General features: G+C 37.1%; 1 protein-coding gene across 1 annotated transcript; it reads right to left on the bottom strand.

Moving 5' to 3' along the window:
• Window positions 1–4,889: 4,889 nt before the first annotated feature.
• LOC104607304 (heat stress transcription factor A-1) lies at window positions 4,890–18,606 on the bottom strand. The gene is made up of 3 exons (XM_010272931.3): window positions 18,002–18,606; window positions 5,394–6,427; window positions 4,890–5,247 (listed from the first exon to the last, which is right to left on the bottom strand). Exons 1-2 carry the CDS (start codon window positions 18,221–18,223, stop codon window positions 5,489–5,491), a joined length of 1,161 nt encoding a protein of 386 aa, XP_010271233.1. The 5' UTR covers window positions 18,224–18,606; the 3' UTR covers window positions 4,890–5,247; window positions 5,394–5,488.
• Between the last annotated feature and the right edge of the window lie 5,672 nt (window positions 18,607–24,278).

Genomic DNA, 24,278 nt, shown 5'->3' with positions numbered 1-24,278 from the left:
GGGAGCTGGTTTAGGTCTTTGCCACACCCTGAACCGGTCAGACCACCGATACACCCACTGTAGGGACGTATCGGTGGGGTGCTAGAATGATACGTATCGATACTTTGAACCTTGGTTGGGACCACATAAATAAATATTTATTTGTATTTGAGAAATAAACCAAAATAAGAATAAGCAATTATTTGAGAAGCCCAAATTTTAAGTATTTATTTCCTTTCTTGCCTATTTGTCTCATCACATCATTTTCAAAATGCATATAATAAGTGCTGTTTAGAACAAATGCTTATTTTTCAAATAAACACTCCCAACCTAGCCTTAGTCTCACTCCCAAAGGCCACCCCAGATAGTGGGAACCATCACCAATCTTCTGCTGATAAAATTAAAACACCATGAATGCAGGTTTGAACTTGAATTGGAGAAGCCACAGCCAAGGAGAGCATTGGAGAGTGCAATGACAATCGCCATGGCCTACATAGCCAGTGGCGTGCTTCCTCTTATCCCATACATGTTCGTTTTGACTGACAAAAAAGCAGTCCTTATGTCCGTGGTCGTTACTTTGGTTGTTTTGCTATTCTTTGGCTACATAAAAGGACACTTCACAGGCAACAGGTCCGTCAACAACATGGTTTAAAAAAACCATCAGGAAAATGAATCGTTTTAGCCACCGATTTATGGATTGACGGTTTAATCGTCTGGTTCGAATAGATGATTCATTTTGATAAAATAATTAAAAAATAAAAAATAATTAAAAATAAAAATGGTCAAAAACTGTTGAATGGATCAATGGATCAATAGTTCGACTGTCCAGATCAACAGGTTATTGACTGATTTAACGGTTTTTGACCAAAGATCGAATTTAAAATAAAACAAAACTGATTACCTAAATGATTCTCGAGTCAAAAGGTCCAACTGTCTGAATCAGCAGCGGTTCGAAAACCATGGTCAGGAATGCCTTGCAGACGGCCATGGTCGGGGCCATTGCCTCTTTCGCTGCTTTTGGCATGGTTAAGACTGTAGCGTGAATGCGTGATCTATCAGATAGCATTTTCTGTACGTTCTTGAATTGAAATTTTGGATGATTTTCGTTTTGTTTGGTTGCTGGGATATTATATTAATCTAATATTATAATAACATCTTCCCTAGAGGTGATCATTTAAAGCCCACCAACCCAGAAATTCTGGGCTTCGGCCCTGCCCGGCCCAGCCTGCCAATGATCAATGCCACATGTATGTTAACAATGGATATGGCACTGAACAGAAAGAAATGGTGAAACATGATTCATATGTAACCAACCCGACAAGGCTTAGATGATGAAGAATCAGATGAGATACAGAGGATTCATGCCATTTAACAGATACAAATTTGAAGTTTGGAGAAAAGTTAGTAGTTCGGAGTTAAAGAGATCTATGCAAGAAATTAGAAGAAATAGATAATTAATTGAGCTTTTAAAAGTAATGATTTTTATGGGTGGACTCTATTCTGCACCAATATAACATAGGTACTTAAATCAGATTATGGAATAGAAGAGTATACCGGCGGACTAGTGTCTATTTGGGACTTGGGAGGAAGTGCAGCAGCTTCTGGCTTTTAAGGTGAGCCCTACGTGGACGGCTTTTAAGCTAGTTTGGTGAAAAAATCCAGAGAGCTCAAATCATCAGTCAGTCATTTTTTTGGGCGGTACTTAAATTAGATTATTGATCAGAATATACAGGCGGACTAGTGCCTATTTGGAAGGGCTTAAGTGCAGGAGCTTCTGGCTTTTTAAGGTGAATCCTACATGGACAGCTTTTAAGTTAATTTGGTGAAAAATCCAGAGAGCTCAAATCAACTGTCAGTCAATCATTTTTTGGGCTGTCAACATAACATAATCAGATTATGGAACAGAATTGGGAGGGCTTAATTGCCGCAGCTTCTGGCTTTTTAAGGTGAACCTTACGTGGACAGCTTTTAAGCTAGTTTGGTGAAAAATCCAAAGAACCCAAATCAACTGTCAACCGGTCAGTCATTTTTTTAGGCTGTCGTTTTGGACCTCTATAGAATCCCTCAAAAAGTATATACATTTCAAACCTATCATAGGCTGATACATTACAGAATTATTTTGATTCTTGAGTAAATTATAAAGACCCTCCTTGTACTATAGGGTTAGTGACAAAGACCTCTCTATACTTTAATTTGCAACAAATACCCCCTGAACTTTTACTATGTGACAAATACCCCCTAACTGTCAAATCAGATGACGGAATCCATTAAATTATCAAAATATCCATACAAATTTTTTTTATTTTCTCTTCATTGCCCATTTCTCTTAAATTATCAATCCAATCCAATAATTCTTTTTTCGGTCCCAAAAGCAATAGCAAATCCAACTCTCATCATCAGTAGAGACAGATTTGGAAGAACCAGTCTTCTTTGAAAACAACAAATTGTAGATGTTGGTCATTAGGGTAAGCCACCTGATCAAGTTGGAAAAAATTCCGATCAAATTTAATGACTGAAAATTGATGTAGAGGAAACCCATTTTTTTAATATCTTAAAGATGGTGGGTGCCCACTGGCCGCTATTTTCCCCCAGCTCTACATTAACACTAGATCTTTTCTACCTCATCTGCTCATCATGACGACAGCGGCACTAGATCAAAGATGAAATTCAATATTGCAAATCCTACTACAAGATGCCAGATGCCAGAAGAAGGTTGAAATGGACAATGACCAGAAACTCCGAGCATTTTTTGATAAGAGGATTTCACAGGAGGTCAATGGAGATGCTCTTGGTGAATTATTTAAGGGTTATGTTTTCAAAATTATGGGAGGTTGTGTCAAGCAAGGATTCCCCATGAAATAGGGAGTACACAGAGGCATATCTTGCTTCCGTGGATATGACAGACACAACGAAGAGCGTTAGAGCGGGAAGGAAGTCTCTCCGTGGTTGCATTGTCAGCCCAGACCTATCAACTCTGAACTTGGTTATTGTGAGGAAGGGTCAGAACGACCTTTCGTGAATGCATCATCCTCTTGATCAACTCATTGATGTAATCTTCACGGTTTCTAGCATCTCCTCCCTCAACATAATGGGTCCTCTTTTTCAAACCCCACCCAATGGAGACTTGAGCTTAAATGGCCATCAGTGTTTGCCTCTTAAAGTGGGGACCAACAGTCATGATCTCATGGACAAGATCTTCTATGCATATGATAATCCATACTTCCCATAAGAGCCTGTTCAATAACTGAATCGTCAATCAATGCAATTCTTTGCTTGTTTAGTTTCCCATTACCCCTCTTGTAAATCAATTTACGAACACCCTTCAAGACTCCACCCAATGCAACATGTTCAATATTGCTGCTTTGTTTACCTTCAGAGAGACACCATTAAATCTGTCTTAAACGTAAAAGCTTCAAAATCTTTCTGGTCTTTGAGTGATTGAATTGATTCCATGGATTCGGATGATAAACCACAGGGACTGCAGTCTTTCCGTGCGGAGTGTTGGCTTTTTAGAAGCTCAATAACTCGCGTTACAGTAATAACTCGCGTTACAGTCTTCCTCCATTTTGTTGGAGGAAGATCTTTCCGCCGAAAGACCGCTCCCCAAAAAGATGCGAGAAAACTCAATTCAAACTTATTTTGGGAAACTAGAAATAGAGTTTCTCATCTTTTTTTCACCTGCTCAAACTTGTTCTCTGATGAAAAGACATGCCTCCAACCAAACAGTCTGCACTGTCAAGATTTGTATGTAAAAGCTCACTACATTTTTTGATCAGAGAAAATCTTTCAAAGAAGACTTGCCAAACAGCACCGTAGACATTTGAACACTCTTCAAATCTTAAAGCCAGAACTAATTCTGTGCAAGGTTCAAAAGCTTAACCAGTGTATCGGGCGAACTGATACCCTTTTTTTTACTTCTTTTTTAATTTTTTTTCGAAACTAGTTCAGGGGGGGCAGTTTAGATCTCCTCCACCCCCTGAACCGGTCAGACCCCCAATACACCCACTATAGGGGTATATGAAAGGGGTCCCGGAATGATACGTATCGGCAGATACAAGCCAATACTTGTCAATACTTTGAACCATGATTCTGTGTATAAACTTAAATGGTTTTTCGTTTCCCCTTTGAGAAGCTATTCTTGAACGCAATTTGGAAATCCTCCCACGTAATGTACTGTTTAGAAAAATTACGACAATATACCAAAACAAAAAGAAAAATGAAGATAGGGATGGATACACAAGCAAGGTGAAAATTATTGAAAACACAAAAAGAACAGGAAAGGCAAAATTAGAAATACGATTTGGATATACATGGATTCAATACGGAAAAAAAAAAAGAAAAAAAAAAGATAGACATGGATATGCTATAAAAACTCAAATATTTTATCATTACCGGAAATTCAAGAAGATAAGCTTGCCATAAACTTAGAGAAGAGAGGAAAACAATAATTACCTAGTTGTCTTCGAAAAAAAAACGTATCTATAACTGACAGGAAATTCATTGAATGATGCTAGTGGAAACCAGACAAAGCAACCAGATGAATGCATCATCCACTCATCAAATAGGGTAAGCAACCTTGGTTAGGAGTCAGTGAGTCACTTCTACAATGGCATACCCAACTCTAAAATCATAAAGGAATAGAACCCATTAAAGACGGTATACTACAGTCAAAATGGTATGGTTCATAGACAGTCAGAAATGATTTGGAACAGTATGTCACATGCAAACTTCAGAACTCAATAATATCGGTTGGAACTTGGAAGTAAATTCACAAAACAAATTGACTAGACTGTGTTGGCGTGAATTTCCTCAAATTCCAATCCGATGGTTTATTGAGCACAAAGCAAAAGATTGGTTAAAATTAAGGGATGTATTATCTGAATTAATTACAGAAACATGTAAACAGAGAATTTGAGATAAATCATATAGAAAGGTTGACGTAATATTTATTTTCAAGAGTATCAGGTATTAATACATTTGTAAAACGGACGGTTAGGAATTGTAGACAAAAATATGTAAGCATAATCTCATATATGAAGATGGAGTAGCTATGAATTACTACCATCTAGGATTGACAAAGTTCAAAAAGCAAAGCAGGAAGTTTGAGTAGTATGTATACAGATCATTGCCCTCAATCAGTACATTCGGAAGAGCCGGAAAAGTCTAAATGGACTGATGGACAGTAAGTGTATCAACCATTAAAAATAACACTACCATACCATGCCCTCCTACTCGCTGTATAGAGAAGATCATACATGGTGCTAAGATCTGTCAGCAAACCAGAGAAAATTTCTAATGTCAGATTGTCAGGATGAAATAAGGGCCAGCCAAATAAATAATATACCCTGGTTAATCTCACAAAAACAAAATTAACAAGACAAAAACGAATTTAAGCGGGAAAAAGAAAAACTTACACTTATTTGCAACCTCAAACGCACTAAATGATCCATTTCCTTTAGGACATGTAGTCATGTGCTATACAAAGTGGAAGATAGTCCTATAGAGGTCCCTATGTTGCTGCAAGGTCCCCTGAATTATTATATAGAATCTCATATCTGTTGTTAGCTTCAGATGCTAGAAGACCCTGTTCTTCCATTTGAAGGTCCATACTTTGACTGATCCCATGCTGACTGTCGGGCAATGATGATTTCATCTCTATTCCAGTGCTCATGGGCTCTGGGGCATCCAGTTCAATTTCTTCAAGATTCTCCACCAAGGGACTATCCAGAAGAAATTGCTCCAATAAATGATCATAAAGAAAGTCTGGGATGACAAATGAGGCATCATTTTCTGGAGAATCTGACATTTCTCCCATTGACAATGCCATGGAATCAACATTCTTAACAATATCTTCAATTTCACTTGGAGAACTACCCAAATTTGGAGATACATTTGTGTTTGAAGTTGTCATGACTATAGGCCTTGAGGTCTCATTCTTTGGTGGCTGGTACATCACTATCTGACCATCAAAAGCTTCATTTTCAGCACCTTCGGTAACTTGTTCCAGAGTAGCCAGTCTTCTTTTCTTGCTTGTTCCAGCCATGAACCAACTATTTTCATTCTGCTGGAGTAACTGTTCCAAAAACCCAGGGCTCTGCATGGCCATTGCCAAGAATGATAACATTTGTTGTTGGGCCTTTTCCATTCCTTCAAGACGTTTTCTCAAGCAATGCACTTCATCTTCAGATGTTTGCTGATGTTGCTTGAGCTTAACCAACTCCTGCATGAGTAAAGTCTTGTCCTTCTTGAGACTCTCAATGGCCTCCTGGAGGCTAAGCTTTCCAACTTCAACACATGCACCAACAGGGATCTTCTGTTGGGATTCTTTCTGTTGAACAGGACACTGGTTGTGCTTCTTTCTGCTAATGTTCTTCAATAAATGCCTTTGACCTTTGACAAAACCATCATTTACAAATTCCCAGCGGTCTGGATCAGCTTTCCTAAAACCCTGATTAAAAAACAGTCAGAAATCAGTTTAACTACTATTCAACAATTCAACAGTATCTAAAGGACAACTATGCTGCTTGACCTCATCAGATGTTAATGACCTCTTCATTTACCTTCCATCTTTTTAATGAAATTCCACTTAGTATTTAGTTTGTCTTATCCATTAAATAGTATAGCCTGGAAAAAAAAAGCTTTATGCAGAAAATTCTTCAGTAAGACTTCAGAGTTTTGCTCTTTCATCTCTTTTCTGTTGATGAATTAGATCAAGACTCAAAAAAAGGCAATATCTCTTTTCTGAGGAACAATACATGGGGTCCCTACCCTAGAGGCTATTAGATTAAAAGGGCAATACCTCTGATTTCTGAGTTGATCCCTTGTTCCATTCACAAGATCATTTAGCATAGTTGATAAGGCATTGCCTACCTAGGTGACTGGGCACCCTTGGCTGGGGCCTGTGCTCCTTGCAGAACACCTTGGCTTATACAAACAGGGTGCCTGCCTAGGCAACAAATATTACAAGGCAGGCGCCATATTATGATATCACTAATATTGCCAATGAAACTTTGTTCAGGATAGGCACATACTGGATCAACTTCTGAGTGCATGGAAAGAAAAACGGAGAGTGGGTAGGAAAGACTTGGTTTGTAAGTTGGACATTGAAAAGGCTTATGACTTGTTGGAATTTTCTGATTGAGGTATTGAGAAAGTGTGGCTTTGGTGAAAAGTGGTGTAGATGGATTAGTGGGTGCTTAAAAAACTTGTCACTATTTGGTTTTAGTCAATGGGATAGCTAGGAACTTCTTTCCAGCATGTAGGGGTCTTAGACAAGAGGACCCACTATCTCCCTTCCTCTTTTTACCATCATAGCATATGTGCTTGGTAGAATAATGTCTAGAGCTGATAGCCTGCAAGTGATAAAAGGGTTAGCAGGAGGGAAAATATGGTGTAGTAGTCACACATCTCCAGTTCTCTGATGATACAATAATCTTTTGTGAAGATATTGACCAACAACAGGTGAGGAATTTGAGGTTGGTAGTGAATATCTTTGAGAGGGTGTCTAACATTAAGATAAATTTTGCCAAAAGTTGCATTGTGGGGACAAATGTCAAAGAAGGTGAACTAACTTCCAATGCTGGAATACTAGGTTGTTCTATTAGGCAGTGTTTGGCATCGATGCCATTGTCTCAGAAAACGGCTCCATGTAAGAAAAAACAGTGTGCCAAGAAACGCAGGCTTGTTTGGGACCGCTGTTCCAGAAAACGACCACGCCTTGGAATTTGGGAGGGAAAATATGGTGTAGTAGTCACACATCTCCAGTTCTCTAATGATACAATAATCTTTTGTGAAGATATTGACCAACAACAGGTGAGGAATTTGAGGTTGGTAGTGAAGATCTTTGAGAGGGTGTCTAACATTAAGATAAATTTTGCCAAAAGTTGCATTGTGGGGACAAATGTCAAAGAAGGTGAACTAACTTCCAATGCTGGAATACTAGGTTGTTCTATTAGGCAGTGTTTGGCATCGATGCCATTGTCTCAGAAAACGGCTCCATGTAAGAAAAAACAGTGTGCCAAGAAACGCAGGCTTGTTTGGGACCGCTGTTCCAGAAAACGACCACGCCTTGGAATTCGGGAAGGCATGCTCTGAGAAAACGTCGAAATTGGCATTTTCTCATTTTCAGAACCGTTGCTGCCAACGGTACCATGACTTGGCACCAATATGGCATCATGTAAACCATTGGATAATGTGGATCAATGCTGAAAAAGGAGCCAAACATAAAGGAGCCATTGGATAATGTGGATCAATCCCACGTGGCAGCATCGATGCCAAACAAAAAAAAGGAGCCATTTTCTCAAAAAATGGTGCAACAGACCCTCATCCATACAGCACCGTTTTCTCAGAAAACGTCCCTGAAGCAACGGAATCGATGCCAAACACCAGCTTAACCAATGGCCTATGAATTATCCGGGTCTACCTTTAGGGCCCCATCCAAAGGACAGTAGATTTTGGGATCCTATCATAGAGAGGGTCAAGAAAAAACTAGCAATCTGGAAAAGGAACTACATCTCCTTGGGGGGTAGAATAACCTTAATAAAATCCACATTAGTAAATCTCCCAATTTACTACCTTTCAGTTTTTAAGATCCTAAAGAAAATAACTAAGACCACAGAATGTATGATGAGAGATTTTTTATGGGAACCAGGGAGAAGGAAAAAATGACCACTTGGTGAAATGGGAGGTAGTATGTAGGAACAAAAATCAAGGTAGAGTGGGGATTGGAGAATTGGGAGTAAAGAATTCAACATTGCTAGGTGGTTGTGGAGGTTACCTAATGAAAATGAGAAATTGTGGAGTAAAGTAATAGTAAACATTCATGGTCTTATGGCTAATGGTTGGGATGGCATTTGTATCACAACGGGCTACCTTGGCTTCTCCATGGAAGGCAATACATGGTATCGCTCTGGACTTTCTAAACTTCATCAAGTATGATGCTTGCTCTGGGCAGAAAATTCGTTTTCGGGAAGATTTGTGTATGGGTAACTCTCCTCTTAAGAATCTTTTCCCCTCCTTGAATTCTATCTCCAATTTCAAAAGAGAACCAATCTCAAAATTTGTATCTTTTTCCTTGCCCATGGACCTTGAATGGACTTGGGATTTTGAAGAAGGTTGAGGGATCATGAAGCTTTTAGTGTAATCAATCTGTTCAAGATCATAGATGAAGTTTGCCTGCACCCATCAAAACCAAATAGGAGAGTTTGGACTCTTCACCCTTTGGGATTCTTTACCTGTGCTTCCTTTTCCAAAATTCTTAGCCCAGCCTCTTCCCCTCGACTTTCTTTTGCTATTAAAAAGGTGTGGAGCAAGCCTATTCCTCCTAAAGTGGGACACTTTGTTGAGGAGGTATGAAAAAACTAAATTGGTCTTTATCCCCAAATTGGTGTGCACTTTATAAGGTTAATTAATAATATGACTTGTTATCATTTATTAATTTCCTATCCATTTGTTGCTTGTATTTGGGAAAAGTTTTCTCTCTTTGGTTGTAGGTGGATGGAGCCTTCAAATAATGACAAGGTTGTTTTGTGCAGGAACCTTCACATGGCCAAGAAAAAGTGGGAGGGTATTGTGGAGATGCACATGGACAACAAGTGTGAACAGTATGGAAAGAAAGAAATGAAAGAATTTTCAAGAAGGAAAGAAGTCAAGACGTGGTGTTTGAATGCATTAGGACTAGAGTACATTGGGTTAAGTTCATGGAGCTATTTTCCACTCATTCATATGATGATTTGTGGAGATGGAGACAGGTAGTTGCATAGTTGCATCCTCCTTGAAGAAAATGAAAAGTACAACAATTTTTTATCATAAAGTACACCAACAATGGATACCACCTGATGGGTTTATTAAACTAAACTTTTATGGGAGCAGTACAGGAAATCCAAGTCCTTTAGGTGAGAGAGGGGATTTTAGGGATAAGGATGGACACATCATTGCTATGTTCTCAGACCCAATTGGGATGGGGACTCAACAAGCGCTAAACTTTGTGGTACTTGAAGGACTATGCTGGGCCAAGGAAATGAACCTGAATAATTTAATTGTATAAGGTGATTCCAAGGTAGTAACTAGATGTCTGGAAGATAGAGAGAGGGCAGTATGGAGCTATAGGAATAAACTAAGATCAAATGGTTGGCAAGGAGTATGAATATTAAGATACAACAGGTGTTGAGATCTGTAAATGGGCTAGCTGAGACTCTAGACAAGAAAGGGGTTACCAGAAAGTAATTGTATTGGGCTTGTTTGTGAACTATATATTCATGAAGTGGTAGGGTAGTAATTGTTACCCTACCCAACGATGATTTTAATGGTTGTAATTTTTTTAACCTTAATAATAAAATTTACAGTTACTTGTCAAAAAAATGTTGCTACATCTAAATAATGTGTGTTAATACATTTTTTATCAGCAACAGAGAATTCTATTAATAACTTTAAAAAGAAAGAGGAATTACAACAAGAAGTTGTTAGATCTGAAATCCCTTTACAACAAAAGAACCCCACCACCCTATTACAATTGAGCCCAATACAAATGATATCTATAATCTATGTACTCCTTGCTTAGCTAATCTATCTACCAAACCATTAGCAGATCTTCTTACCCATCTTACTTGAATGTTCACATATCTTGGCAGCATCTTGAAATGCCTGAATTCATTTCTAAATTGCCAACACCCCTTCTTCCTTCAACCACCCAATTACTATCTTTGAATCCCCTTCCACAACCAGCTTTGTAATTCCCATCTCCTTAGCCTTTTGCATCCCAAAAGCAGCAGCCATAAATTCTGCTCCAATTGAATCACCCTGTTCAATTGGCCCCAAAAAACAGTCCACATATGTTCCCACCCTCATCTCGTATCACTCCTCCAAGTCCAAAAGGTCCTGGGTTGCCCAACTACTTCTATCAAAATTAGTTTCATCCATCCTCCAATTGGGGGTGACCAAACCTCAAGGATTTTTTGTCTCCTAGAAGAGTCGTTATTGACCCCCAATTTCTAAAGAAGACTTCCACTGTAAAATCTGAAAATAGTTCCAAAGTCTTCACCTAGTGTGCTACTCTTACTATAACAATCTTAATAACTGCCTCCTTGTTCCTCTCTTTATCCTCGAAGGTTCTTGAATTCCTCTCCTCCCAAAACCCAAATTATCCAAATTACTGCTGCCCTTGTACATTTCCACGAGATTCTACCTCTTCTCTTTGTGCCCCTCAGAAAAGATGGGCTAAAGAGCCTATCCAAACTAACAGGAGGGATCCACCTACAACCAAAAAGAGAGCAAAACCATTCCCAAATACAAAAAAGGGGCAGGAGATTAAGAGGTGCTGAGGTGGTAAGCAGTCTCACCATTCAACTTACACAAAATGCACCAATTGGGAGACAAGAACCGGCTTGGTATTTTCTTTTACAACAAGTCAATGTGTTGATGCACCCATGGTAAACTTCCTCACAAAAAGCAGACTTTTAGTGGGATAGGGACACTCCAAACTTCTTTCACAAGAAAGGGAGGAGAAGAAGTGGACACAAGGGAAGAAAAGAAGGATTTACAAGTAAACAATCCAGAAGGACTGAGGGACCACACTCGACCATCACTCACAAAATCAACAAAAACCAAGTTATCCTAGATATTTAGCAGGTAGGAAACTGAGGAGATTTCAGACTCTCTAAGGTTCCTCACCATCACCAACCCTAAATTCCAATTCAGCCCAATAGAGGAGAGAGACCCAATGAAGTCAAGCATAGGTTTTTCTTTAAAACTTGAAAGAAACACATCTTTCAAAGGGAGCTTCCCAACCTAAATATCTCCCCAAAATCTAATCCTGCTACCAAAAGCCAGATCATACCCAAGAAATTGAGGGAGGATACCCTGCACTGCTTTCCACGGTGCAGCTTGATTATCTCTTTGTAGAATACTAGCATCCCAAACATTCCTTGAAAGCCCATGAATACTTGAAACCACTTTGTACCACAACCTTTCATTCTCTAAGAGGAAACACCACAACCACTAAACTAAAAGAGCAAGGTTTTTCTTGTTGATGTTTCCTAGACCTAGCCCACCCTCTTCTTTTCTTTTAACCACCTTCTCCCATCTCACCAAATGATCATGTTTCCTATCTCCTAGCTTCCATAGAAAATCCGTGACCAATTTCTCCACTCTCAACTAACTAAGGTTGTGAAAACTAGCAGATCCCGGGTTCCTTTTCCACCCAACTAATCTTTTCTCTATTCTCTCCACCAATGGATTCCAAAAAGTAGCAGACCTCGGGTTGCCACCTAGAGGTAATCCTAAATATTTTGAAGGTCACTCCCCTCTCTCACACCCCAAAATTTCAACCAAAGAACCTAATTCCTCTACTTCAACAATTATACCAAATTACCAACCACCACACTATTGCTCCAATTGATTTTTAAATTAGACATTCTTTCGAGCTTCAAAGAAACTCATCACCAATTTCAAGTTTCCAAGCCTATATCTCTACTCTCCCCACCACAAAAAATAAGTATTTCATCCGCAAACTAAAGATGGGTGACCAACACTCTATCCCTACCATCCAACCTTTAAGTAAGTGCAACTGACTCTTGGAGATCAACTTACTAAGAACCTTTTCCACCAAAGTGAAAAGGAAAGGGGGAGGGGTTACCTTGTATTAGACCTCTAATAGCTTCAAAGAAATTAGAAATCTACCATTGTCCCATTTACAATCACTGAAAAGTGGCTTGTTTGCAAGCACCCATTGATCCACTTACACCATAGTTCTCCAAAACCACAATTTCTCTCATGATGTTAACTCCCAATCCACAAGTAAGTGCAACTGACTCTTGGAGATCAACTTACTAAGAACCTTTTCCACCAAAGTGAAAAGGAAAGGGGGAGGGGTTACCTTGTATTAGACCTCTAATAGCTTCAAAGAAATTAGAAATCTACCATTGTCCCATTTACAATCACTGAAAAGTGGCTTGTTTGCAAGCACCCATTGATCCACTTACACCATAGTTCTCCAAAACCACAATTTTTCTCATGATGTTAACTCCCAATCCACAAGATCATAAGCTTTTTCCAAGTCCAACTAAATTTTCACTCCCTTTTTCCTAGATCTTTTTTGAGACTCTATACATTCATTCAAAATAAGAATTTGATCACAATCTGCCTATCCTAATTGATAATGAGAGATAATTGAGGGAAGTGCTTTCTTAGTCCTCAAAGACAACACCTTAGCAATTATTTTATAAATTCTATTTACCAAGATAATTGGTCTAGAATCCTTCGAATGACTAGCAATTAGACTTTTTTGAAACCAAGGTAATAAAGGTGGAGTTCAATCCCAAATTAATTATGCCCCTCCTATGAAACTCATTAAACACTTTGATCAAACCCACCATGATGATCTCCCAACAGTCCTGATAAAAAGCCATTGTAAATCCATCTGGACCTAGTGCCTTAGATCTATCCATGGCAAACATTTTTGAGAAAAGATAAGTGATTTCATTAAACAATGAAGGGATGTACATGAGGGGATGTACAAGGCCTTGTCCGAAAAACAAAAACAAAAGGACAAATCCCACTAATAATTCAGCAATGTATGTGCACTATACAAAAAGTCCCCGTCCAGATTTAGCAAGGCTATCAGCCACTTCATTTAACTCTCTCGAAATCCATCTAAAACCGCAAAGCAAGCAAGAGGCAAGCTCCTTGATTTCTAAAAATAGGTGAGAGAGCTTCCACTGGTCAAGGGTCTATCCAGAAGCCCAGTTTATGACATCCCTCAAGTCTCCCTCCACAACAATGGAACAAAACTGTTGACTTGACATTCTAAGGCCTTCAAGGAGGGCCCTAGTCTCTGCTTCCGTTGCATCAGCAGCCTAGGAAGGACCACTATAGGCCTAGGTCAAGTCACCATTTGATCTACGAATCAGACCTATTACTGCCTTTGTGATGCCCTCCATAGCTTTCTTGAAACTTCCATCAAATATTGCTTCCTTGAATTCCTCTTCCTCAAATCTTTTTTCCAAGAGTTGAACTTGAGAAGCTTCAAGTGACTCCCATCAAGCCCTTCAGCTAACCATCTTTCATTTATATATATATCATTTATACTTTGTTTTAAAGATTTACTATCGAAACACAAAATATCCAAGGGTTTTCAAAAGAGAAAAAGAATCTCTTACATTAAATAAAACAGTGATCTCACCCTTATTCTTTTTCTCTTTTACTTACTCTATCTTAAATTTTATCATATAAAGTCATAGTATTCTTTAGTTGTTAATTTGAAAATTTTATCATGTAAAATTGCTCCATTAAATACTCATTGTATTAGTATTATTTTTGAAAATGTTGAAATTGATATATTTAAAATACTATTGTCTTATATATGATGATTTGTCATGTTTGGAAATTAATATATTTAAAATATCCATTGTATTAGTAATATTGTGCATGCTGGATTGTATGTTTAAAATACCCATGATATCAGTACTGTTTTGAAATTTATATTTTTATTTTATAGAATTCTTATTGCCTAGGAGACTAGCAAGGTTCAAAAATATCAATATGATATGCCTGATATAGGGCATATTGTATTGGTATTTGAAGGCATGGGTACAGGGAACAAGTGGAATGGTGCTAAAAGTTATAACGACAGTCATAACCACTGCTAAAAGTGGAAAATCCAAAAATTATGAAACATAACTTTTTCATTACAGGAAAGAACTATAATGTGGATCTATCAATCATCTATTAAATTCATTGGTATAAGAACAACTTATGCCAAAAATGATTTTTTTTCTTAATTGTTTAAGAAAAACCAAATATTAGAAAAATAATTTACTTGGTATATTCTAATTTTTAAATGATTTTCATGGTAAGAGAGAACTATAAGATAGATCTATCAATGATCCATTGAACTCATTGATCTAATAACAATTAGATGTGTCCTATAATGAATTTTTTTAGTAGATTGCAAGCTCAAACATTGTTTGATGTATTATTAGTAAAATTATTGTATAATATCTATAATTCTACATGTTCTAGACTCTCGGTATTGTTGATTGTAATGTATCTCTTCATATAAACTATTAAAACGTGCATTTCTTATGTGTTTATACCTTATTCATAGTTATTTTAATCTTAGTTTAGTGCTACTGATATATTTGTGGGATTTGTAAGAGTTTCCCTGATGTATCCAAGTGCATCCCTATCTTTCCACAGTATTCATGTGTATCCAAACTGTATCTGTCTCCATGTTTTCCAATATGATATGTAATATCGATATTTTGAACCTTGGTGACTAGGTGCCCCACTGTCACCCATAATCTCCTAGACACCTTGACAACTATGTTAATTAGCTCAACTATAGTCAATTTTGCTCGATAAGGAGTTCCAAGGGATGATGTCTTTTGGGGTCCTTATCAAGGTTCAAAATTTCAATACGTATTGGGCCGTATCGGCTGATACGTATCGTATCGGTGGCCTCCCAATACACCCCTACAGGGGGTGTTTTTTTTCTGATCAACAACACAATTGATTCATTAGATTAGAAAAGAGGTACAACAAAGATTTGTGGGCACAAAAAACAAAGCCCACCCAGAAACAATTCACTATTTACAGAATTGTGCCCCACTGTCACCCATAATCTCCTTAACTTCCATATGATTCCTTCCCCTTTTTTCAACCAGCCCAAAACTACTTTTGAATCACCTTCAATAATCAGCTTAGTAATCCCCATTTCTTTAGCTTTCTCTACACCATAGACTGCTGCCAATAATTCTGATCTCACAACATCTCCATGCTGAATAGGACCTAAGCACAAAGCTAGAAAGTTTCCATTTTCTTCCCTAATTACCCCACCAATACCCGATGGTCCAGGATCCCATACAACTACCATCAAAGTTTAATTTCTTCCACCCAACACATGGAGGAGACCAGGCCTCATGAACAATCTATCTTCTAGATGAAGAACCTGCAATTATTCCCCATGATATGCAGAAATCTTCAACCTTAAAGTCAGCAAAGAGCTTTAAAGTGCTCACCCAATATGCTACTCTGAGAGTAATCACCTCAATCACAGCTTCTTTACTTCTTTCCTTGTCTTCAAAGATTCTTACATTCCTTTCCTCCCAAATTGTCCAGATCACTGCTGCTATAGTGCAGGGGGTGTTTCGGGGTCTGACCTGGTTAAGGGGGGTAGACGGGCCTTAAACCAACCCCTCTGAACCAGTTTAAAAAAAAAAAAAAAAAAAAAAAAAACTAAAAAGAATTAAAAGCGAGCCAAGATACATGCCAATACGCCCCAACCGGCGTATCAGCCTATACCGAAATTTTGAACCTTGGTCCTTATCATGCTAGGGTGTCATTTGTACATCTTGTACTAGGATACTTTCTTTTGGGCTTTATCAACCACATATACCTTTTCTAGTGTGTAAATTGGGGCAATATGCTTTATAATTACACTCATGACTCAATTTTTTTATTCTAACAGTCTTATTTCTATCAAAAAAAATAAAGTGACTTTTTATCTCCTCGGAATACAGATTTTCCTCTAGAATTTCAAAGGAAACTGTTATTAGCTAGCATATTTGCATTTACAAGGCAAACCTATGAGAACCAGGATAAGAGATAATAATGAAAATAAAATGAGGCTGCTTCTTAGCACTCCAAAATATAGATTTTTTTTTATGTCACTCCAAAATATAGATGCTATTATTCTAATCTCCTCCAATATTGTTTCAAGCTTTTGATTCACCAATCCATTAACCTTTTAGCATTTTGTTCCTGTTTTCTGACTAATAACTAATCAGAAATTTAGAAGAAAAACTGAGAGAGAAAATATGTTCCTCTCCCCCCAACTAGCATGCCATTAGCCCCCCCCCCCCCAAACCCGCCAAGTGAGTCCACCAAATCATTTTCTAATCTCTAGGCCCAATGGAATGATTCGTTTCATACTACTACCAAATGATCTTGATTCCTGAATGTGAAAAACAAAGCTGCCAAGGACCCAGATCACCTTCCTCCAACCTATTATGCTTTTCCTTCCATCTCTAATTAGTACACCCAAAGAAAAGCCCAATATTGGACCCTGTAGTAAGGACGTGAGCTCAGCCCTAATGGAATTTTAAGTGTTTATGAGGCCTGAATAAACCATCAAAACATCCCCTTGATGGTTCCTAACACCCCCAACCCAATCTTCAGCTATTATTTTGCATTAGAATAATATTAGAGTTTCAATACCCATAATAGGAAAATCTAAGAGGGAAAAAAAATGCTAGGCTTAACAAGTTAATTTAGCATGTCTCTCCTATCTAACATTAGACAGTTTGTATTTTTTTACTGAATATATCAAAATAATAATATTAGCACATTAGACTATGGGTCTTCTTCTCACTCATGCCTCATTAACTTAAATTTGTCTAGAAATCCTCTTCAGTTTCATATTTGGAAAGGCATGCATTAATTTTATATTATAAACATAGACTCTCAAATTGATTTAGTCAATAAATGAGGTATATTATGTGGTAAGTTGAGTCTTGAAAGCGTTTCCCAGAAACCCAATAACCAAAGGTATCTCTGACTAGACCAACAATGGAAATTCATTAAAGGAGATAGACTAGAAATCTTTAAAATTTCCCTTCATCGAATAACTAAAGAAGATGAATAATAGAGACAAGCTGATATTGTCTATGGATGATAGTTGACAGGATTTGATTTTTCCCTTTTATACTAATTGGCTACAACATTTTCTTTTTCAGAAAATGACCAACTATTATCTAATTTGAAACATTAAGTCTAATATTTTGACCAATCCAAATTAAAAATTATAAAGTCAACAAATACGAGAACGGGGCGCTGCTCAAGTTGTATTTACTCGAAAGGAAGCTAGAATTCATAATCAAGGTGGTGAGATGAAACAGAGCACAAATATTAGCTCACCCACTCCCAGAGCAAGTAATTAGCACAAATACACGACTAAAGGCACTAGCTATTTAAAAGATACAACCAACACACCTAAATGAACCCACTGCACAGAGAGAAGTAGACTCACATAGGTGTTCAGCTGCCTCATGAAGCTTGAAAAATTGCTGTGCTTGAAGTACTTTGGGAGCAAGTCTCGCGAAAAAGCAGTCATATCCCAGATGACAAAACTGTAATTACTCGAACTCCACGAAACGATCGGGTCAGTTGCAGGATCCTCAACCATATCGTAGCATTTAGTGAGAAAAGGAGGAAGAACAGGTCCTTTACTGGATGCTGATTCCTCCATCATTAGAAGAAAGAAGTTATTCAAGAACTACAGTAATTACAATCACCATTACTGTAAGATCCAAAAACACCAGACTCTGCTAGGGATTCCACCACTCTTTTCTTCCCAGCTTATGAGTAACCCATGCTCTTCGTTTCGAACATTAAAACCAAACCCGAATCGGAAGAACTGTAAATGAGTCAACCAAACGCGTGTAAGTAAGCAGAGAAGTTTCGCAGATAGAGAAACAAAGATGCGACGAAGGGTTCAGCTTCAGCCATGAAGCCTGGAGCCAGAAACCCCAACCAGACGAGACGAGAGACTGAAATTGGGAATAAGAGGGAAGGCTGCGAGAGTGAGAGAAAAAGAACTCGGAAACCCTTACAAGGAGGCAAGGAAGCGGAGGAAGGAGGAAAGAAGAAGGGAATATTACCTGTCGTATAACAGACTTCTGGCCCCACGATGGAGATGCTCTTTATACGGTTAGGAATAGATCTTCGATGCACCGACTCAAAGCATCAAGCGGCTCCCCATCTCACTCTTGGAATGACTGAATGAGTCAAGTCTTTAGTTATTTATTTTTTCGTTATTTAATGTGGGGCTGGGCCGGCCAGCACCAAATCTGTTTAGACCGGTTTTGGGGAATTTGGAACGACGTGACCCAAATTAGATATTTTGCCCCGGCCCAAGACTGTTCGTTGGGAATTGGGATGAGGCGAACATCCTTTTTGGTAACTGGGATGAGTTCAAAATTTTACGCTCGTGAACCGAGCCAAGCCAAGCCTGAAATTGAGTTCGGTTGAGCTAAAATGGACTTAAGCCGAGTTCGCTTTTTCGTAACCTTAATTTATTTATCAAGTGTTTGGCAAATAAGACTGATTATTTTAGTTATAAAAAATCTATTTTTAAAAAGGGGTATTTTTGTCCTATTCGAGTGTTGGCAATTTTTTTCTTACATGGAAAATAAAGTTTTTTTTGCCCCCACTTAAATCTCAAAAAAGAACATGGATTTCTTGGTCAATGGGAACCAAAATCCCATTGACCAATTTTCCTCTTAAAATTCAAAAAAAAACACCCCCTAAGTGGTAAATCCATGTTAAATCCAACCCGTGACATTGCAACATTAAAATATTTGTGAATACTAGTACTTGTGCTTTGCATGTGACAATTTTTTTGATGATGATAGTATATAATATATTTCCAAATTTTTTGCAATTTTTTATATTTCTACATTTATAAAAATTATTCTTATTTATCACCTTTATCATGCTTCATTAATATAAAGATATGTCCAAATAAAATTTTTGCAAAAGTAATGAGAATTAATAAAATTCCTATTATTCTTATTAATTGTGGTTCATTAATAAAATTAATAATTTGTATCAGTTACCTTTGTCATAATTTTTTTTTGAATTCTCATTACCTTTGCAAAAATTAACTTTCATATGATAAATCCAAGTTCAGCTCCTTCAATCACTAAAACTTTACAATAAACTGCTATAAAAAAATCACTTACTCTTGCAGATATCTTGTCATCCAATGATGTGGGCTTTAAGGTAATGGAAATGAAAAATTAATCCACCATATGGTAGGAATAAAGAAGAGAAAACCATTTGCTACCTCAATGATCAAGAATTTAACCAATGAAAATAGGTTAAAAATATTTTAAAAAAATAAGAAAATAGTTTAAGAACATAAGATGCACTTTCAATTTTTGAAAGGGTAAATTGCTAAAACCTCCCATAAAATTTTGTATCATTGTTGAACCCCCTAAAGTTTGGTAAATGCAATCACCTCCCATGAACTTTTTGACAAGTTGCAAGTATACCCTTAGAATATTCTAACGAAAAGCACAAAAATGTCCAAAATACCCATGTAGTTACTTTTAACCAAAATGTTTATTTTCCAATTTTTTTCTTCGTATCAATCACTACCCCGATCCCTTCTAATCTCTTTTTGGGAATTGATGTATTTTTCAAATTTTCCCTTCATAACAATTGTTCAAAGGTAAAATTGTAACTTTAAACTCTCTTTTTGTTGTTCATAACATTTATATTGTTTTTTATGTATAAACAAGCCTCAATAATAATAACATGGGAACTTTGGACATTTTCATGCCTCTTGTTAGAGGATTTTACAAAGGGGATCCATTTGCAACTTTGTCAAGAAGTTTAGGGGAGGTGATTGTAATTACCAAACTTCAAGGGAGGTTTGGGCAATGGTCAAAAACTTTAAGGGATGTTTGAGCAATTACCATGGTTTGTTTTTCAATTATTGAACAAAAAAAGGGAATTTTTTTTGTGTATTTTTCCTAACAAGCATTAAATGGGAATGTTAAATAATATGTTTGCCATTGACTTGTTTTAGAATTATGAACATAAAGAATGGAGTTTTGTGTCTTTTTCATAATAAATATTAAATGAGAAAGAAATGTCATTTCCTAATAAGCATTAAATGAAAAAACAAAATAACATATTTACCATTGCTCCTTCTCTGATTCAAACCTTATAGATAGGGTATTTTAGTCTAGTGAAAATTCTAGAAGCCAACCACATCTATTTGTACTTTTATAAATAGTATAGATAAGTTTAGTTGAGTATGTGTGTACTATATATGGGATGGTAGGGATTAGGGTTGTTCACGAGTCAGGTTTGGTCGGTTTACTAGTGTTTTTTCAACCGACCCAACCTAGTCGGGTTACCTATAGATTAAACTGAAACTAACCCTCTATTAAGTAAAACCAACTTGGTTGTTTTGAGTCGGTTTGGGTTTCAACCAACTCCAAGCTTGCACAATGCACATGAACTCAAAGTGCTAATAATATATATAATATTTCAGAATATATTTTCTAGAAATATATTTAAAACTGAAATATATATATAAAACCAAAACATATATACAAATATATCAGAATATATATTTTCTAATTTCTGAAAATATATATTTCGAAAATATATCTGATATATTTCAGAATATATATTTTTAGATATATATATTTATAATTTAAAACTAAAATATCCATATTTAACAAATATTTTTTTTCAAATAACTTGGTTTGGTTTTGATTTTCACACATGAAAATCGAAACTGAACCGAATTATCGGTTTACTCATGTTTGCAACTCGAAATCGACTAATAGTAAAGAAAAACTGACCAACTTGGGTTGGATCGGGCCAGGTTGGTCAATTGGGCTTGGTACCTCTATTTATTTAGCAGGGTTTGGTCTAATTTGGGTCAAGGAAAATCCATACTAAACATGACGTGTTGATATCCCTTAATATAACCCTAACAAATAAGGATACAATTGAATTGAGCTTAAATCGAACAGTTCGGGCTTGAGTTCAGTGCTAATTTGAGCTTGAATCTCAGCATAAAAATATATTAATTTTCTAAGCTTTCAAGTCAGAATTCAAACTTGTCAAAATTCAAATCAAACTCAAACTTGAATATAAGAGTATTTTAATTGAATCGAGCCAAGACACGCTGAAGTTTGATTCAGCTCGATTCAATTGCACCCCTACTATCAATGCCATTAGAGTAACCAACGGGTCAAATTCAAACTAGTTATACCTACATCTCATAGTAGCCATGCTATTATAATGGGCTTGGACTGTCACATATCATGTCCTTATAGGATTGGGAAAATTGGGCCGGTAAACACCTGAAACAAATCTGGGCATGCCCTTAGCTACTGAATCTAGTACATAGAATTCATCTGCCATTGGTAACCCACCGAAGTGGATCTTGATTTGCATGAGAGAAACAACTAGGTCCGATGTTGTTTGTCAAATTGGATGTTTGGTGACCTAACAAGAGTAACTTGGTTTTCCAAATACCATTCTTTAACGAGTTATCATTGGGTGTGCTTTCTGTTGGGCTGAAAGTGGTAAAGGCCCATATAGTGCAAACACTAAGGTAGGATGTTCACTTGATGCTTCCTTGGTTTTGTGAGACAATGAATTTGGTAGGTGCCATTGCAATAGAGTTTATGGTTCCAATTGGGGGAGGTGCAATAGTAATAAGTTGAGGTTTTTTTGGGCAGGATTGTTGACTGAAAATATGATCGATGGTAATCCAAGAGTAATGATGGATGATTGATGTTCTAATGAAGCATGAAGCATTTTGAACCGGAGCTGTGAAGGGAAGACATCCTCATTGAATGCAATCATCATCGACACAGTGTAAGCCTTATTCCATATGGGTTGGCTACATGAAAGTATCATAATCGTGTCGTCAGGTCTTCGATACGTAAAATAAATGACTTCTGGGGTTTAGCCCGTTCTCAGGGGTTGGCATGCCTAAGACTGATCTCCTGACCAAGAAAAATTGTATGGGTTCAAAACACCCGATACATAGGATGCTTGTGAGGCTCACTAGCATTCAACAGGTTTGATCACATGCCTCCAAAATAAAGAGGGTATTGAGTGTGAGGCTTACACTTTGTATCCTTTGAAATCCAACATTCCAGTTTATGATGAGCATATCATCAAACTTTGCGGTCCATACTCTCACTTAGTGTTCTCTTTCATGTACCAGTGCATGGAAGGATTTGCCTTTGGACCAAATAGTAAGGGTGTAAATTGAACTGAGTTAAGCCAAACTTCAACATGTCTTGGCTCAATTCAACTAAATATTCGATGAGTTTGAATTCGACTTGAAATCTTGAAAACTATTATATTTTTATATTTTATAAATATATAATATAGTTTAATTAATTTATTTATTTATTTATATCGACTAATGAGCTTTTAACCTAAACTTTTTATTGGTTGAATTTGAGTTCAAATAAGTGAATAACTAATTAAACTTACCCTGAGATTTGAACATTTGAACTCAATCAGAACCAAACTTGAATCGAGCCTAAACAAACTTGAGCTTGAACTGTTCGAATAAAACTTAATTCAATTGCATCCCTACCAAATCGTTCTTATCATCCAAAGGAAATCTAGGTGTAGCCGATTTTATTTGTTGAATGAAGCATGGCTTTTGCCTCTAAAACAATGGGATAAATATATGGTCACAGAAAGGAAAAATATTGGCACCCATTGACTTAGAGTCTTTAAGTTATACTTCGGTTTTATTGATTGGGAATATCTTATATTAAGAAGATTTATCAAAAAAAAATCTTATGTTAAGAAGGATGAAAAATATACACCATCAAAAGAGGGGGTTTAATTGTTAGAACCGAGGCAAGCAAGCAAGCTAAATCTAATTGGTGGTTTTAGATGCATCCGCTCTCTACTAATGTTTTCCTTTAGCGACCATCTGTTGAACGTTGCTCAGTAAACTCTATTGTCAGCTCGGAAGGAGAAGAATGAAGAATCAATTTTAAGGACAAGAAGGTGAAAGGAAAAGACCAAGAAGGAAGACAATGATGGAGGAAAGATGTAGTAAGAGTCTGTTCAGGAAAGTAGTCTCTGATGATAAACAACTAAACGCTTTTGTAGTGCTACAAAAGGTGAGGAATTTCTGGGGAAATAATAAGTATGAGGTGGAATGGCTCAGGGAAGAGGTATTGTGGATTACCTTCCAGAAAAAAAGGATCTTGAGGTGTTTCTAGGGCAATAGTTGTGGACCATTAAAGGGTACCCGATCATCTTCAGGAGATGATTTCCACGGGCAAACCTAAAGGAAATAAGTTTCTCGAAGATCACTATTACAGTCCATATTTTGTGTGCACCATTGAAGAAAATGTGTTGGGAGTAGGGTGCAAAGTTGGTAAGCTGTGCGGGGGTCCCACTAAGGAAAGAGACTGAAGACTCGAAAGAGGAAGAAGGCTCGCCATTGTGGGATAGGTTGTTTCATATAGGGTTAGACTCAATATAAACTCCCCGCTCGCTTTAAGAAGGGCTGATGTGGAAGAAGATGGTGTAGAAATATGAAAAGTTGCCCATATTTTGCTTCAGGTGTGGAGTTATAGGGCACAAAGAGTCGAGTTGTGAGGTAATCTCGGTAGAATAGATGTTGGATCAACTAACGAACAAGGGAACTATAACCTATAGACCTCATCTAAGAGCGATATTGGAGAAAGATGATTTTAAATTTATAAACCGAAGAGGGAATAATGGTAATAGAAGGT

Source organism: Nelumbo nucifera, chromosome 4, assembly GCF_055504915.1.
Source record: "Nelumbo nucifera cultivar China Antique chromosome 4, China Antique-T2T, whole genome shotgun sequence".
In the NCBI taxonomy this organism is placed as follows: domain Eukaryota; kingdom Viridiplantae; phylum Streptophyta; class Magnoliopsida; order Proteales; family Nelumbonaceae; genus Nelumbo; species Nelumbo nucifera.
This window is presented reverse-complemented; position numbering and strand designations above follow the sequence as displayed.